At 41.9% G+C, this 16,336-nt stretch overlaps 1 protein-coding gene across 1 annotated transcript; it reads right to left on the bottom strand.

Annotated features, from left to right (window-relative positions):
- Positions 1 to 1,652: 1,652 nt before the first annotated feature.
- Positions 1,653 to 16,106, bottom strand: uqcrc2b (ubiquinol-cytochrome c reductase core protein 2b). Its single transcript, XM_084141340.1, has 14 exons — positions 16,022 to 16,106; positions 12,019 to 12,087; positions 8,210 to 8,359; positions 8,012 to 8,076; positions 6,284 to 6,340; positions 6,052 to 6,176; positions 5,802 to 5,899; positions 5,582 to 5,639; positions 5,356 to 5,451; positions 4,981 to 5,180; positions 4,693 to 4,773; positions 4,368 to 4,441; positions 2,254 to 2,407; positions 1,653 to 2,028 (listed from the first exon to the last, which is right to left on the bottom strand). Exons 1-14 carry the CDS (start codon positions 16,052 to 16,054, stop codon positions 1,945 to 1,947), a joined length of 1,344 nt encoding a protein of 447 aa, XP_083997466.1. The 5' UTR covers positions 16,055 to 16,106; the 3' UTR covers positions 1,653 to 1,944.
- Positions 16,107 to 16,336: the final 230 nt, after the last annotated feature.

The following is a 16,336-nucleotide window of genomic DNA, read 5'->3' as shown; positions in this document are numbered from 1 at the left end:
TGAAACCAAAATAGAACTTTTTGGTAAAAACTCAACTCGTCGTTTTTGGAGGACAAAGAATGCTGAATTGCATCCAAAGAACACCATACCTACTGTGAAGCATGGGGGTGGAAACATCATGCTTTGGGGCTGTTTTTCTGCAAAGGGACCAGGACGACTGATCTGTGTAAAGGAAAGAATGAATGGGGCCATGTATCGTGAGATTTTGAGTGAAAACCTCCTTCCATCAGCAAGGGCATTGAAGATGAAACGTGGCTGGGTCTTTCAGCATGACAATGATCCCAAACACACCGCCGGGCAACGAAGGAGTGGCTTCCTAAGAAGCATTTCAAGGTCCTGGAGTGGCCTAGCCAGTCTCCAGATCTCAACCCCATAGAAAATCTTTGGAGGGAGTTGAAAGTCCTTGTTGCCCAGCGACAGCCCCAAAACATCACTGCTCTAGAGGAGATCTGCATGGAGGAATGGGCCAAAATACCAGCAACAGTGTGTGAAAACTTACAGAAAACATTTGACCTGTGTCATTGCCAACAAAGGGTATATAACAAAGTATTGAGAAACTTTTGTTATTGACCAAATACTTATTTTCCACCATAATTTGCAAAAAAATTGTGATTTTCTGGATTTTCTTTCCTCATTTTGTCTGTCATAGTTGACGTGTACCTATGATGAAAATTACAGGCCTCTCTCATCTTTTTAAGTGGGAGAACTTGCACAATTGGTGGCTGACTAAATACTTTTTTCCCCCACTGTATATGTATATATTCTTAAATTCCATTCCTTACTAGATTTGTGTGTATTGGGTATATGTTGTGAAATTGTTAGATATTACTTGTTAGATATTTATGCACTGTCGGCGCTAGAAGCATAAGCATTTCGCTACACCCGCAATAACATCTGCTAAACACGTGTATGTGACAAATAAAATTTGATTTGAAACCACGGCCGGCAAAACTCTCCCCTAACCCGTATGACGCTGGGCCAATTGTGCGCCGCCTCACCTCAGGTGTAAACCTTTTGGAAGAAAAATGCTAGGTGTTAGCTTTTCTCATTAGAAAACGTCACAATAAGCCACCTGGCTACAAGTCACTTTTTTAAATGATTTTTTTCCCGATTTCCATTTATTACTGGTTTTTCAACCTCTAACGGAAGGAAGATTAATCAAAGTCTGAATCCCATGTCATCATCAGATCCCTCTTTCTCTTCTGCAGCAGCAACGCCAGTTGCAGCAGACCCAGCTGCAGCAGCATCAGCCACAGCACCACCTGCTGACACAAAGGCCAATTTAGAGAGACCCGAGTTCATGACTTCAACTCATTGACAACCTTGTCTAGGTGCTCATCTTCGGCCTCGATTTCTACACTCCCCAAAATGGTCTTGATATCCTTGGAGGGGCTGGTGTTACCACCGAGCACAGCCAGGAGGTAAGCGGACACGTAACGCATTTTTAAGTCTTAACAGATACGAAACGTCAGTCACGCTGAATTTTCCGGAAGGTATCCAGTGTAGTGATAGGCTTTATCGCAATGCTACATCATATCGGCCAAATTTCTGCCTACTTAAATGGCAATAGCGCAGACACACATGAAAACATGAAATTACACAGGGAATTTATAGAACATCACTCAAATGCACAAAAACAAAATAACATTCAAAATGGGTGAATCTTTACTTTAAGGTAGATATACTTTATTCATTAATTTACATAATCTATACAGTTCAAGAAGTGGACAAATGTGGATCTTATTTCCTTATTCACAATCAAGATCCACATAAAAATAGCAACAACTATAAATATTGAGGGTTGGTGTGATGACAACATTATTATTCCTCAGAAGAACAATGGCGAAATGGGGATAATGACTGTTTCAGTCTGTTTGTTTTGAATGGACAGATGGGCTTTTCTTTTGCCTTTTAAAATCACAGGTGAAAAACTGTTGGAAGGGTTTAGATCTCGTCAACAAAGGGCGTCTTGACGAGGTTTCCACTGGAAGCCATGGACTTCTTGCCCGACACAAACTTATTTGCAGCCTGAGAGAAGAAGGAAAACACATCTAAGCACAAAAACAAACAAACTATGAAACACTCCAAATATACTGTGCACGTCCAGAGTGATCTGCAGCAAAGACAGTAATATAGAAATATATTAACTTCCGCTCAAATTTTAACTTAGTGACCAATTGACATCAATGCATGACTAAGTGAAAATGTAACTTCAGTGGAAGTTAATATTCGCCCAAAACTGAATAAACTTACGTTGGCGACATCCGTTGCTGAGACTGAGTCGATCTTCTGTGCGACGGCCTCGGGGGAGTGGTAGGCCCCTCCGGACAGAGCTTGTGAACCCAGGGCGTCTAACAAGCCCTCTGAGCTCTCCAACGACATCAGGTACTCAGCCTTCAGCTGGGTCCTACAGGGGTAAAGAAACAGACAAAACTTAAGTCAACATGTTCAAATTCTTTTCTCGATTATATCTATTCAAATTCTATACTGAAGTATATACAGTACCAGTCAAACGTTTGGACACACCTACTCATTCAAGGGTTTTTCTTTATTTTTACGATTTTCTACATTGTAAAATAATAATGAAAACATCAAAACTATGAAATAACACATATGGAATCATGTAGGAACCAAAAAAGTGTTAAACAAATCAAAATATATTTTATATTTGAGATTCTTCAAAGTAGCCACCCTTTGCCTTGATGACAGCTTTGCACACTCTTGGCATTCTCTCAACCAGCTTCACCTGGAATGCTTTTCCAACAGTCTTGAAGGAGTTCCCACACATGTTGAGCACTTGTTGGCTGCTTTTCCTTCACTCTGTGGTCAAACTCATCCAAAACCATTTCAATTGGGTTGAGGTCGGGTGATTATGGAGGCCAGGTAATCTGATGCAGCACTCCATCACTCTCCTTGGTCAAATAGCCCTTACACAGCCTGGAGGTGTGTTAGGTCATTGTCCTGTTGAAAACAAATGATAGTCCCACTAAGTGCAAACCAGATGGGATGGCATATCGCTGCAGAATGCTGTGGTAGCCATGCTGGTTAAGTGTGCCTTGAATTCTAAATAAATCACAGACAGTGTTACCAGCAAAGCACCCCCACACCATCACACCACCTCCTCCATGCTTCACGGTGGGAACCACACATGCGGAGATCATCCGTTCACCTACTCTGCGTCTCACAAGGACACGGTGGTTGTAACCAAAAATCTCAAATTTGGACTCATCAGGCCAAAGGACAGATTTCCACTGGTCTAATGTCCATTGCTTGTGTTTCTTGGCCCAAGCAAGTCTCTTCTTATTATTGCTGTCCTTTAGTAGTGGTTTCTTTGCAGCAATTTGACCACGAAGGCCTTTTCCAGATTGACTGACCTTCACGTCTTAAAGTAATGATGGACTGTTGTTTCTCTTTGCTTTTTTGAGCTGTTCTTGCCATAATATGGACTTGGTCTTTTACCAAATAGGGCTATCTTCTGTATACCATCCCTACCTTGTTACAACACTGATTGGCTCAAATGCACTAAGAAGGAAAGAAATTCCATAAATGAACTTTTAACAAGGCACAACTGTTAATTGAAATCAATTCCAGGTGAGTACCTCATGACGTTGGGTGAGAGAATGCCAAGAGTGTGCAAAGCTGTCATCAAGGCAAAGGATGGCTACTTTGAAGAATCTCAAATATAAAATATATTTTGATTTGTTTTCCCACCGTAAAGCATGGAGGAGGTGGTGTTGTGCTTTGCTGGTGACACTGTCTGTGATTTATTTACAATTCAAGGCACACTTAATCAGCATGGCTACCACAGCATTCTTCAGCGATACATCATCCCATCTGGTTTGGGCTTAGTGGGACTATCGTTTGTTTTTCAACAGGACAATGACCCAACACACCTCCAGGCTGTGTAAGGGCTATTTTACCAAGAAGGTGAGTGATGGAGTGCTGCATCAGATGACCTGGCCTCCACAATCACCCGACTTCAACCAAATTGAGATGGTTTAGGATGAGTTGGACCGCAGAGTGAAGGAAAAGCAGCCAACAAGTGGTCAGCATGTGGGAACTCCTTCAAGACTGTTGGAAAAGCATTCCAGGTGAAGCTGGTTGAGAGAATGCCAAGAGTGTGCAAAGCAGTCGTCAAGGCAAAGGGTGGCTACTTTGAAGAATCTCAAATATAAAATATATTTTGATTTCTTTAACACTTTTTTGGTTCCTACATGATTCCATATGTGTCATTTAAAAATTGTCATAGTAAAAATAAAGAAAAACCCTGGAATGAGTCTGTGTGTCCAAACTTTTGTGCCTTAGACCGCTGCGCCACTCGGGAGGCCTATACTCAAGTTTCTAAGTCTGTGTGTATGTTAGCTTACTTGGCGCGGGTCAGATCAGCTTCTGAGACCCCCCCTGCAACAGCATTCACCTGGCCAATAGCTGCCTTGATCACCTGGAGAGAGGAGGACAGGGATAGGTCAATCAATTAATCAATGGGAGGTCAAAGATAATCTTCATTATGCTCTTTCCTCATCCTAAATGAATGATCTTACATTACATTCTACGTAAAAGCAACTATCACTCACAGGGTTCATAGGACTACTCAGCAACTGCTTCAGAAAGCAGTTTGAATTAAGCTTTATTAATTCTTATAAAATGTACCTTATTAGAAAGCAGTGGAAATTTAAGAGACATCATACTCACGTCACCAGCTGCTGCAGACTGGGAGATAGTGTAGACTCCAAACAGGCCTGAGTCAGAGTAGTTGACATTGAAAGCAGAGGCCTAAAAGGAGGGGACACCAGAGGAGAATGACATTAGTTTGACAAGTAACTCTAACACAACAATATTACATTTTGCATGACACAATACAATATCTATTCTGCACAAAACACTTCTATCCAAAGATTCCTCCATATATTGCATTCCCATCCTGTATAAAGGCCAGCTATGAAAACAAACACAATCCGATCTGGTGATTATGTCACTCACATCGAAGGGGTCTCCAGTAGCCTTAGCGACACCCTGGATGAGTTTGGAGGTGGAGTTGGAGCCTCTCTTGATGTGTGGCCCCGCCCCCAGGACGTGCTGTAGTACAGAGAAGGCCATGACCTCGTCTGTGCCAACCGCCGCCCCCTCAGACACCACCGCAGAGTGCACCAGGCTGGACCCATTCTGCACCCGCACCTCGCCTAGAGAGAGAGAGAGAGAGAGAGACGCAGGGAGAGAAAGAGAGAGAGGGGAGAGAGAAAGGCGGCGAGAAACTATTAGAATTTAGGGAATTTTCCATGCCAGAGGAAAATTAGGTTTCATGCTCTTCTAGCAGATACAGTGGTCATCTCAGCCCCTCTGGAATAAGAGTCTTACCGCCTCGGTACTGAGCCTTTGTCCCAGCAGTGCCCATCCCACTGCGGATGTTGAGGAACTGCTCTCCCACCTGCTTCAGAAGACCGTGGTCCACACCTGAACACATAGAATGCATGTGAGAATACAATAATATATATACATTTTTTATCCCCTTAACACACAGCTACCTGGATCAAGTAATTTGATTAAAAAATGGTTTTATTATATATACACGTTTAACACTTACCAAGCCCAACCAGAGCCATTCTTGCACTTGTGAAATTGTTCTGGATAAAACTGTGCATCTGGAGAGGCAAACATCAGAGGGTTAGTCAAAAACTCAACCGTAATGCTGTACTTCGTGAAGTAGAGCATGCTGGGTTGTGCATCAGGAGAGGAAGATGAACGTCCATAGCATTAGTCCAAACTCAATGATAGTGCAGGGACCAGGATGTTGAGTGTCTTACATGGTCAGCGTCGACTTGGCCAACCATGTAGTCTGGGCAGTAGAGGGAGTTGGACAGCGTGTTCTTGTAAGCAGCTCCATGTAGACCCTCAATCACACCTGAGGAAAAGAACCGCAAGGCACTTCAGCCGCAGTGTGATGACAATTTGCAATCTTTTGACATTTAGCATAATGTAATCTAGAGCCGTTAACAGAAAGTATATTCAAATAAAGAAACTGAAACAACCACATAACTGTGTGTGTGTGCTAACCCATTTGGGGGGTCTGTGCAGCCAGGGCCTTGTCCATCTTGACCCTGGGGGTGAGGTCAGACACCTCCCACGGCCTGAACTCTGGGGCTGTGGTCACATTGATCAGGTACTCCATCACTGTGTCACTGCATTAGACAACACACAGAAATTATAATAACGATGATTTATTCACCATATAGTTTAGATCTATGTTTGTGTACACATATGTATACGTGAGGCAAGCAACACTTACATGTGGTCTCTGAGACAGTCAACCGAGTAGATCATGTTCTCTCTGGACGACGTCACGCTGCACAGAAAATACACACACACAGATACACTAATGACCAAAAGTATGTGGACACCTGCTCGTCGAACATCTCATCCCAAAATCATTGGCATTAATATGAAGTTGGTCCCCCCTTTGCTGCTATAACAGCCTCCACTCTTCTGGGAAGGCTTTCCACTAAATGTTGGAACATTGCTGCAGGGACTTGCTTCCATTCAGCCACAAGAGCATTAGTGAGGTCGGGCGCTGATATTGGGTGATTAGGCCTGGCTCGCAGTCAGTGTTCCAATTCATCCCAAAGGTGTTCGATAGGGTTGAGGTCAGGGCTCTGTACAGGCCAGTCTAGTTCTTCCACACAGACCTCATCAAACCATTTATGTATGAATCTCGCTTTGTGCAAGAGGCATTGTCATGCTGAAACAGGAAAGGGCCTTCCCCAAACTGTTGCCACAAAGTTGGAAGCACAGAATCGTCTAGAATGTCATTGTATGCTGTAGCGTTAAGATTTCCCTTCACTAGAACTAAGGGGTCTAGCCCGAACCATGAAAAACAGCCCCAGATCATTATTCCTCCTCCACCAAACTTTACAGTTGGCACTATGCATTGGGGCAGTTAGCGTTCTCCTGGCATCCGCCAAAGTCAGATTTGTCCGTCGGACTGCCAGTTGGTGAAGCGTGATTCATCACTCCAGAGAACGCGTTTCCACTGACGCTTGGCATTGCGCATGGTGATCTTAGACTTGTGTGCGGCCACTCGGCCATGGAAACCCATTTCATGAAGCTCCCGACGAACAGTTATTGTGCTTACGTTGCTTCCAGAGGAAGTTTGGAACTCGGTAGTGAGTGTTGCAATCGAGGACAGACGGTTATTTGCGCGCTGCTCGCTTCAGCACTCGGCGGTTGTTGCTCCTAGACGTTTACACTTACAGTTGACCAGGGCAGCACTAGCAGGGCAGACATTTTACGAACTGACTTGTTGGAAAGGTGGCATCCTATGACGGTGCCACGTTGAAAGTCACTGAGCTCTTCAGTAAGACCATTCTACTGCCAATGTTTGTCTATGGAGATTGCATGGCGGTGTGCTCGATTTTATACAACTGTCAGCAACGGGTGTGGCTGAAATATCAGAATCCACTAATTTGAAGGGATGTCCACATACTTTTGTATATATAGTGTAAGTATGTCATCCATGGCAGTGGTAGTCAGTCAGAAAATATGCTAAAGTATTCTCTGGTACTTTTGTATACTTTTTAGCCAGTAGTTGTGAAAGTAGCACTCACGAGCCAAAAGTCACATACATATTGTTCTCTCTCTCTCTGCCGTGTCCATGGAGACGTCTGGCCTGTCCTAGCTGTCACTCAAATGCAAGGGTCTGAAGATCATTAGCTAGAACTCAAATTGCTAGAGGGCTGGTTCACTTGGGGGGAAATGTAGGGAAAATGGCATGGCACAGCTTCAAGAAAACAGCCACTTTCAAACTAGGGATTTCGTGGCTAATTGAGGTAAGACAGTAATTCTTCTCAGATGATGCATACATGAACTACACATTGACACACCCAGCCCAAAGCTGGAGGCTTAAAAAAAAAAGACTGTTAGTTGCCAAAGTAACATGTATTTAAGTATCCCAAACAATAGATATGTGTAATCCTTTTTATGTTTGTATGAGGATGTACACTAATTCACAGACACTGACCCTAGACTGCCTCCAACTGCCTCTACACCACGACAGATCCTGAAGGCTGAAGCACCTTTGGTAGTCTGGAAAAGAGCAGCAGAGATTGGGATTAACCACATTACAAATTCCTAAGCAGTATTGAGTACATTGAATAATCACTCAAGCTCCTGGATACATCATGCTGATGGAGGTTTAATGAACCAGAACCAGGCGTACCAGGTTGGCAGCCAGACGGAGCAGGTGGGTGACTCCCTGGTTCTCCGGGGACTCATAGCGACAGCCAGCTTTCACAAACACACCAATCCTGGAAGCCGGGGAGTAGTTGTCCAACGAGGCTATCACCAGACCGCTGGGCAGTTTAGTCACCTGGAAGAGAAATATCAGTTAGCATCACACCCACAGTGCCTTCAGGAAGTATTCATACCCCTTAACTTATTCCACAATTTCCTGTGTTACAGCTTGAATAATAAAATAACAAAAAATCTCACCCATCTACACACAATACTCCATGATGACAAAGTATTTTATTTTTATTGAAAATGAAATACAGAAATATTTAATCTAATATCTACTTACATAAGTATTCACACCCGAGTCAATACGTTAGAAGTACCTTTGGCAGCGATTGCAGCTGTGAGTCTTTCTGGGTAAGTCTAAGAGCTTTGCACACCTGGATTGTACAATATTTGCACATTATTATTTTCTATATTTGCACATTATTATAATTTTTTATTTCTTCAAGCTCTGTCAAGTTGGTTGTTGATAATTGCTAGACAGCCAATCTCAAGTTTTACCATAGCTTTTCAAGCCGATTTATGTCAAAACTGTAACTAGGCCTCTCAGGAACATTCAATGTCATCTTGGTAAGGAACATCAGTGTTTATTTGGCCTTGTGTTTTAGGTTATTGTCCTGCTAAAAGGTGAATTTGTCTCCCAGTGTCTGTTGGAAAGCAGACTGAACCATGCTTTCCTCTATGATTTTGCCTGTGCTTAGCTCTATTCTGTTTATTTCTATCCTAAAAAACTCCCTAGTCCTTGCCGATGACAAGCATACCCATAACATGATGCAGCCACCACCACGCTTGAAAATATGAACAGTGGTACTCAGTGATGTGTTGAATTAATTTCTTATTGCAAACAGGATGCATGTTTTGGAATATTTTTATTCTGTACAGGCTTCCTTCTTTTCACTCTGTAATTTAGGTTAGTATTGTGGAGTAACTACAATGTTGATCCATCCTCAGTTTTCTCCTATAAACAGCTATTAAACTAACTGTTTTAAAGTCACCATTGGCCTCATGGTGATCGGTTTCCTTCCTCTCCGGCAACTGAGTTAGGAAGGATGCCTGTATCTTTGTAGTGACTGGGTGTATTGATACACCATCCAAAGTGTAATTAATAACTTCACCCTGCTCAAAAGGGATATTCAATGTCTGCTTTTGAATTTTCTACCCATCTACCAATAGGTGCTCTTCTTTGCGAGGCATTGTTAAACCTCCCTGGTCTTTGTGTTTTAAATTCACTGCTCGACTGAGGGACCTTACAGATAATTGTATGTGTGGGGTACAGAGATGAAGTTGTGGCGAAATCCTGCACGTTCACCGTGCACTGCCACTTTAAGAGTGCATCAACTGTCAGGAAGGAGGAAGTAAAAATGGCTCATCCGTCTCTGTGTGAGAGATCTCGGTTGGTGCAGCAGTTTTGACGGTGTGTGCAACTCTTTGCAGAAGTCTTGTTTGTTTTCGGCGTGCCTAGTTTGTAAAGTTAAGTCAAGTGTTACCGCTCTACTACGTGTTTGGAACCTGTGGGGATTGCTCGTCATTGATTTACTGGGTTACTGGCAACATTGTTGCAAAGCTTTAACCAACAAACCAACAGGTGTATCAACTAAGACCATAGCCCTCTGCCCCTCTCTCTCTCGCTTTTTCTGTGTTCAGTGCGGTTGGGAACTGTAAATGCACTGGTATTGACAATTGTGTTAAAGGGAGTGTGCGTTTGAGTATAGTGATTATATTTTTATTCTCTTTTTGGAGCTGTTTGATTGATTTATTGTCTATTGGCCTAAGAGACGTTGGGGCCATTTAAATAAATGTTTTGTTTTGAACTACACCTACACACACACACACTCTCCCATTAATGTACCCAACTCCCTTTTCACTCTGTGTAAGGAATACAGATATTTGCAAATCATCTAATGATAACTGGGTTCGTTATTGTCTGGTGCCTCTATGAAATTGCCTCCGAGTTGTTCTATTAATGATTATTGTATGAGGTATTATTGGTTGGGTTCCCTCTGTGCTGTGACTTGTGGTCATATGGTGTGTCTTATCCTTTCTCTCAACTGGCTATCTGGAAAACAGGCTACACTCTAGGCAGTCTGTTCTGCTGATGTGTGTGTCTGGTAGTGGTACTCTCTATCCTGCCTATTATTGCACACAGAGTGAGTCCATGCAACTGAAGTGGCTTGTTAAGCAAATGTTTACTCCTGAACTTATTTAGGTTTGCCATAACAAAGGGGTTGAATACTTATTGACTCAAGACATTTCAGCTTTTCATTTTTTATTAATTTGTAAAAATGTCTAAAAATATAATTCCACTTTGACATTATGGAGTATTGTGTGGCTGCCAGTGACACATCTCAATTTAATCAATTTTAAATTCAGGCTGTAACACAACAACATTTGGAAAAAGTCAAGGGGTGTGAATACTTTCCTAAGGCACTGTACATGGTGTGTTTTATGCAGTTAAGATATCACAAAATGTTAACAGAGCAGTGTAACACATCTTAGCTCTAGCTTCTGTTATAGCATGTTCACATAAAAAGGCAACAAATGGGTGGAAAGCAAAGCATCAAATTACAAATATGAAATGCCTTTTTGCTAGTTTTACTTGAACTATTACAAATGTAATCAGCGTGACATTTCACTGGGAGTTTGTAGCAGTACACAGAGATATTCTGTGGTATACTAAAAGCAGACCAATATCTCAAAGGACAAAAGGCCCATGTAAACACACTTTGGTTAGAGTAGGACAGATGACAGAATCTACACCCCCTAAATCGCTCCATCAGACCACCACATACATGGACATCCTGGTATGAGAGGGCAGCCCCTGTGGAGAATTTGAGGCCTGACAGAGGCCGAGTCAAGGGCTGGGCCTGGTTTCCCGATAGTGATGGAATTTAGGCTTGAGTGTTTTAACAATGCATCTTTCCTATAACAGCCAAAGATATAACTTGCGTTTCCCAAAACACCACGCCAAGAGAACAGTCGCAAAGTGAGTCATTGGTGCGTGTTTCGATACTGATAGGGTCGAAAGGGAGCGCTGCTCTCGGATCAGCTTTCTCCATTCAAATCTTACCTTAACATTATAATTATTTCAAAATACTGATGACGGATCAGCTCCTATACTAGGCCTACCACCTACGGCTGCAAATATTGAGGCAGCTTATTCTAATGCTTGACCAATAAAAATGCTCTAAATCACAGATTTGTCACATCATTGTGCACGTTAGGCTACACATCATGGAATATATTGAGACAAATTACAGACAGTAGCGCACAAGTACCAAAATATAACTCGATTGAACATGAAATGTAGCCTATTTTAATATGATTTAATGCATTCATCTCGGTTTTCATTTGAAGCATATTTTTATATGTTGCTTGTTTGTATAAATTGCAAAGACATTGGAAACGTTGTATTTGTAGTCAACTTTGTTCTGAAGTTATCAGCGGTCAGAGAGAGACTGATAAACCATGTGATTCTACGTTTAGCTGAGATCTTCTGTCTCTTTTGTGCATGAAGTGAAGCGGGAGGGCAGAAAAATAATCAAATTACGCACTCAGCTGTTCTTAATAACGATGGTTTTGGGAAACAGCTCAGAGATTTAACGATGCTCCTTCAAAGGTTCTAATGATGAACTTTGCCTTAAGACGCTTTTGGGAAACCGGGCCCTGGTCTGTTCGGGTGGCCGCATAGAAACGTCTCTGTGAGGAAAGAGAAACATGTCAACACCCACTGACCTGCACATCCTGAGGCTGAAACGCTGCAACATCCAACTTACGGGCAGCCTGGGCTGCGTAAAGCCTAGTCTGTAATAGAGAAAAGATACAAGGTGACTTAATATCCTACTAGGGTTTTATGGTGGGTCTGGACTCTGGATAGAGAGAGCCAATTAGATGATTGAGAATCAGAGACAGAATTATGGTTGAATACTGGCTGGACCTTATGGTGGCACAGTGGTATAATATTCAAATGTTTAATAAAAAGGCACATTCCGTAGGTTCTGTTTCCATTCAACAGTGCAGCCCTGTCACTCATTTGTTTTAGTTTTGGAGGACTGTGGAGGAGGGTCATGGCAAGTGCAAAATCAAAGAATAGGTATATTCATCATGTTGGACCAGGATGAAGCTTGAGCTAAACTTGACTGTAAGGGGGAAATTAGCTTCCTAGAAAGTCTGCCTCCAGTTCAACCCATTCATAGACGCCAACTACCTTTAGCGCCTATTGACGATAGTATCTTCTGGCCGGGGGAATTTTGTTAAGAGTCCCGACGCTCATTCTGAACGTTAAAACACATCGCTTACAGTACTGTTTTGGAAACATAAGGAACGTATCAGCGAGAAATAATTTTCAAAAAACTAAAGGTTAAATTACTACACACCTTTAAAGGGTTAGGGTAAGTGTTCAAGTGTTCCCACACGGCCATATCTCCATGTTACAGCGCTTGTTTACGGAAGACATACTGAAGACAGAGTACCACAGTATGAGTCATAATACCCATAAAACCTAGTGGTCAAACAAGGAAATGGTTCCAATCGTTTTTCCACCATTCATTTTTCCCATAGGGGATTTTGGAAACTTAAAATAAGGGCACGTTTTGATAACCGTGTAAATCTCTCTAGGGCAAGGTGACTTTTATCAATATATTTGCCTGTATTTACCCCCCCAAAATGAAATGATAGCTGCAAATGTGGATATCATAAAGAACTACAAATGCAATCATGATCTGGACGAGGCTGCCGAATCGAGGCAAAGGTAAGAATCTCTGGATTAACTAATGTTAGCCAGTGGTGGAAAAAGTACCCAATTGTCATACTTAAGAAAAAGTAAAGATACCTTAATAGAAAATGACAAGTAAAAGTGAAAGTCACCCAGTAAAATCCTACTTGAGTAAAAGTCAAAGTATTTGGTTTTAAATATACTTAAGTATCAAAAAGTAAAAATCATTTCAAATTCCTTATATTAAGCAAACCAGACGGCACCATTTTCTTATTTACGGCTAGCCAGGGGCACACTCCAACACTCAAGACATCAACATCATTTACAAACGAAGCATGTGTTTAGTGAGTCCGCCAGATCAGAGGCAGTAGGGATGACCAGGGATGTTCTCTTGATAAGTGTGTGAATTAGACCATTTTCCTGTCCTGCTAAGCATTCAAAATGTAACGAGTACTTTTGGGTGTCAGGGACAATGTATGGAGTAGAAAGTACATAATTTTCTTTAGGAATGTAGTGAAGTAAAAGTAAAAGTTGTCAAATATAAATAGTAAAGTACAGATACCCCCCAAAAAACTGCTTAAGTAGTACTTTCAAGTATTTTTACTTAAGTACCTTACACCACTGATGTTAGCTAAATGTAGTAATGAATAAATTGGCTTTAAATTGACAATTCTTTGAACTGTCTTGTGCAAGTTTTAAATTGACACAATACTTGTTAGCAAAGGTGTCAGCTAGAGATGAAGTGCAGGAGCTTGCAGGGATTTGTAGTCTTGCACGATGTCTACTTTGATGATTAGCATTTTTGAATCTGAGAGTAAATAGAGCCGAATATATTGATAAAAGTCACCTTGTACGAGAGACATTTACACGGTTATCAAAACTTCCCGCCAGGGTAAGCCTACACGAAACACAGTCCTTATTTGAAGTGTTTCTAAAATTCCCATTGGGAAAAATGAATGGTGGAAAAACGATTAGATCAATTTCCCTGTTTGACCACTAGGTTTTATGGGTATCATGACACCTCCACTGTGGGGCTCTATTGGTGGCCACCTGTACTAATTAGCTATCTAGCATGATCTGAACACCTGTGTGTAAGCATAACTGGGGAGGAAGTGTAGTTCGTCAACTGGAGGCACATAGAGTGTATGGATCTGTGCAAAACTGCTACAGAAAGTATATATTTTTTAAATTTGAAATATGATCTATCGTTGATATGAAAGATAAGCGGCATATCAGCACGTTTCGCAAGCGATGATTATCGATGATTTTAACATGCTGACCACACCGCTCGCATGCGATGCAAAATAAATGTACACATACATGTTATTCAATCATTGCACCCACACTGCTCACGTGCGTCAACGAGCATCTGCATAGCCAGGCACTAAAATAGAACGCCTCTCCCATCTCCTCATTGGTTTTTAAGAGCATATACCCACTTGGGTGATTGAAAGATTAACTGAGGTCCACACTCCAGTCAGTGGTGGTGATGCACCTAAATTGGTTGCCAACCGCCATATAAAGTCCAAAGAAGAAGAACCCTGGAGGAGAGATTACTACAAACAAACTCGGTTTACCCTCTTATCTGTGGATTAATTGTCAGAATAGAGGATGTTGTGCATTTCAGGCAAAATAACAACCCAATGTATATATCCCAGGACAAAATAGCTAGCAACAGCAAGCTAGCTAGCTAAATTGCCATAAATGTTTAATGCTTTTCGACCTGTCCCCAAATTAATATAGTTGCTTCAGAGTTTGTTTTGATATTTCAACCTGCATGTCCTGATTGCGTCTGGTGTGGGTGGACAAAATCAACATGCGCGCGGTCTGTGCAGAATGTAAAAGTTAAAACACAGCATCGGAATTTTAGTTCACGCGCAGCCAAACGTGGGTCGAAGCTAATTGCTGAAATCCCAATGGATAAGAAGGGGTTTTCGAGCGCTACCTCCAGTTGAATTTAGCTGATATCACAGCTATAGAGTGGCCTACATATAGGGGTATTATGTAACCCAGTTACTGTATGTGAGAGCGTGTCAGCAAAGTTTACTAATGTATTAGCTAGCTAGGAAACTTGATATGCATGATGAGAATGTTATGGTATTCATTGATATTGGAACTTTTTAAAACATATCAAAAGTTGTAACCAACATTACCAGTCAACTGAATGTAACGTTATGTCCTGATGAATTGACACGTGTGTGTGCCAGCTACTTTAGACAGGTGGTGAGCCCTATAACTACCCTGGGTGAGACTGATAAACAACTGAACTGTTATCCTCTGCATCAGAGTTTCCCAAAAGGATCAAATCTTGATGATTTTTTGAATAAACTGAGTAGTGCTAGGACAAAAACTAAAATGTGCACCCCTTGGGGTCCCGAGGACCGAGATTGGGAAACCCATCTCTGCATGATCATGATCTTTTGATTGGACAGACCGCGAGGGAAGAATTTGACAACACTTTGACAGCAGGGAAAGAGTAGATGTCTTTACATTTTACATTTTAGTCATTTAGCAGACGCTCTTATCCAGAGCGACTTACAGGAGCAATTAGGGTTAAGTGCCTTGCTCAAGGGCACATTTACGTCATTTAGCAGACGCTCTTATCCAGAGCGACTCACCAATTGGTGCGTTCACCCTATAGCCAGTGGGATAACCACTTGACAATTTTGGGGGGGGGGGGGGGTAGAAGGATTACTTTATCCTATCCCAGGTATTCCTTAAAGAGGTGGGGTTTCAAATGCCTCCGGGTTTCAAATGCCTGTCTTGTAGGTGTACAGATACAATTTGTGGAATATTTTTACGTAACGTTACATTAACCTCCACATTTTTCGACCCACTATCAAACGTTTAGGCTGGGTTTATCATCATCGTGTTAACGTTTGCTAGCCACCTAGTGACATCACACAATTTGTAGCGCGAGCGCTATTCTCGCCAACCAAGCCCTACAATCTACTACCGGATATCAAAAACGTCTCATGAATAATCAACTATTCAGACTTATGAAAATGGCAAAGGAGTTCTTACCGATAACTGACTTATTCCGCGAATCCCCTTCATCTCCCCTCTATCCTTAAACCAGGACAATGAAACAATATGGCTGACACGGGAATGTCCTACCCATAATTCCTAGCGCACCACATTCTTCCTCGGGGGTTTAAAACGTGCACGAACAAGTGTATTTTCCACCACTGTTTTAAATGTGTTAAACAACTTTTTATCTACCCTGCAGGATTCTACAAATATTGCCCACATTTTGTGAAAATGTACAACATGCATCAATGGAAAATACCTGTGGCACAAACCAAAGCAAAAAGAAGAACATGGGCGGGTCAAACAATT

Source organism: Coregonus lavaretus, assembly GCF_964263955.1.
Source record: "Coregonus lavaretus genome assembly, chromosome: 25".
Classification (NCBI taxonomy): domain Eukaryota; kingdom Metazoa; phylum Chordata; class Actinopteri; order Salmoniformes; family Salmonidae; genus Coregonus; species Coregonus lavaretus.
The sequence above is the reverse complement of the archived record's forward strand: the minus strand, read 5'-3'. Positions and strand labels throughout refer to the sequence as shown.

What these genes read in the sequence shown, in the direction of transcription:
- uqcrc2b (XM_084141340.1), bottom strand. Translation starts at nt 16,054, where the DNA reads ATGAAGGGGATTCGCGGAATAAGTCAGTTATCG. An exon ending in TTCAGCCTCAGGATGTGCAG is followed by an intron (nt 8,360 to 12,018) that starts GTCAGTGGGTGT and finishes TTTCTCTTCCAG; the next exon opens with GTGACTAAACTGCCCAGCGG. An exon ending in GCAGTTGGAGGCAGTCTAGG is followed by an intron (nt 6,341 to 8,011) that starts GTCAGTGTCTGT and finishes TTTTCTGTGCAG; the next exon opens with CGTGACGTCGTCCAGAGAGA.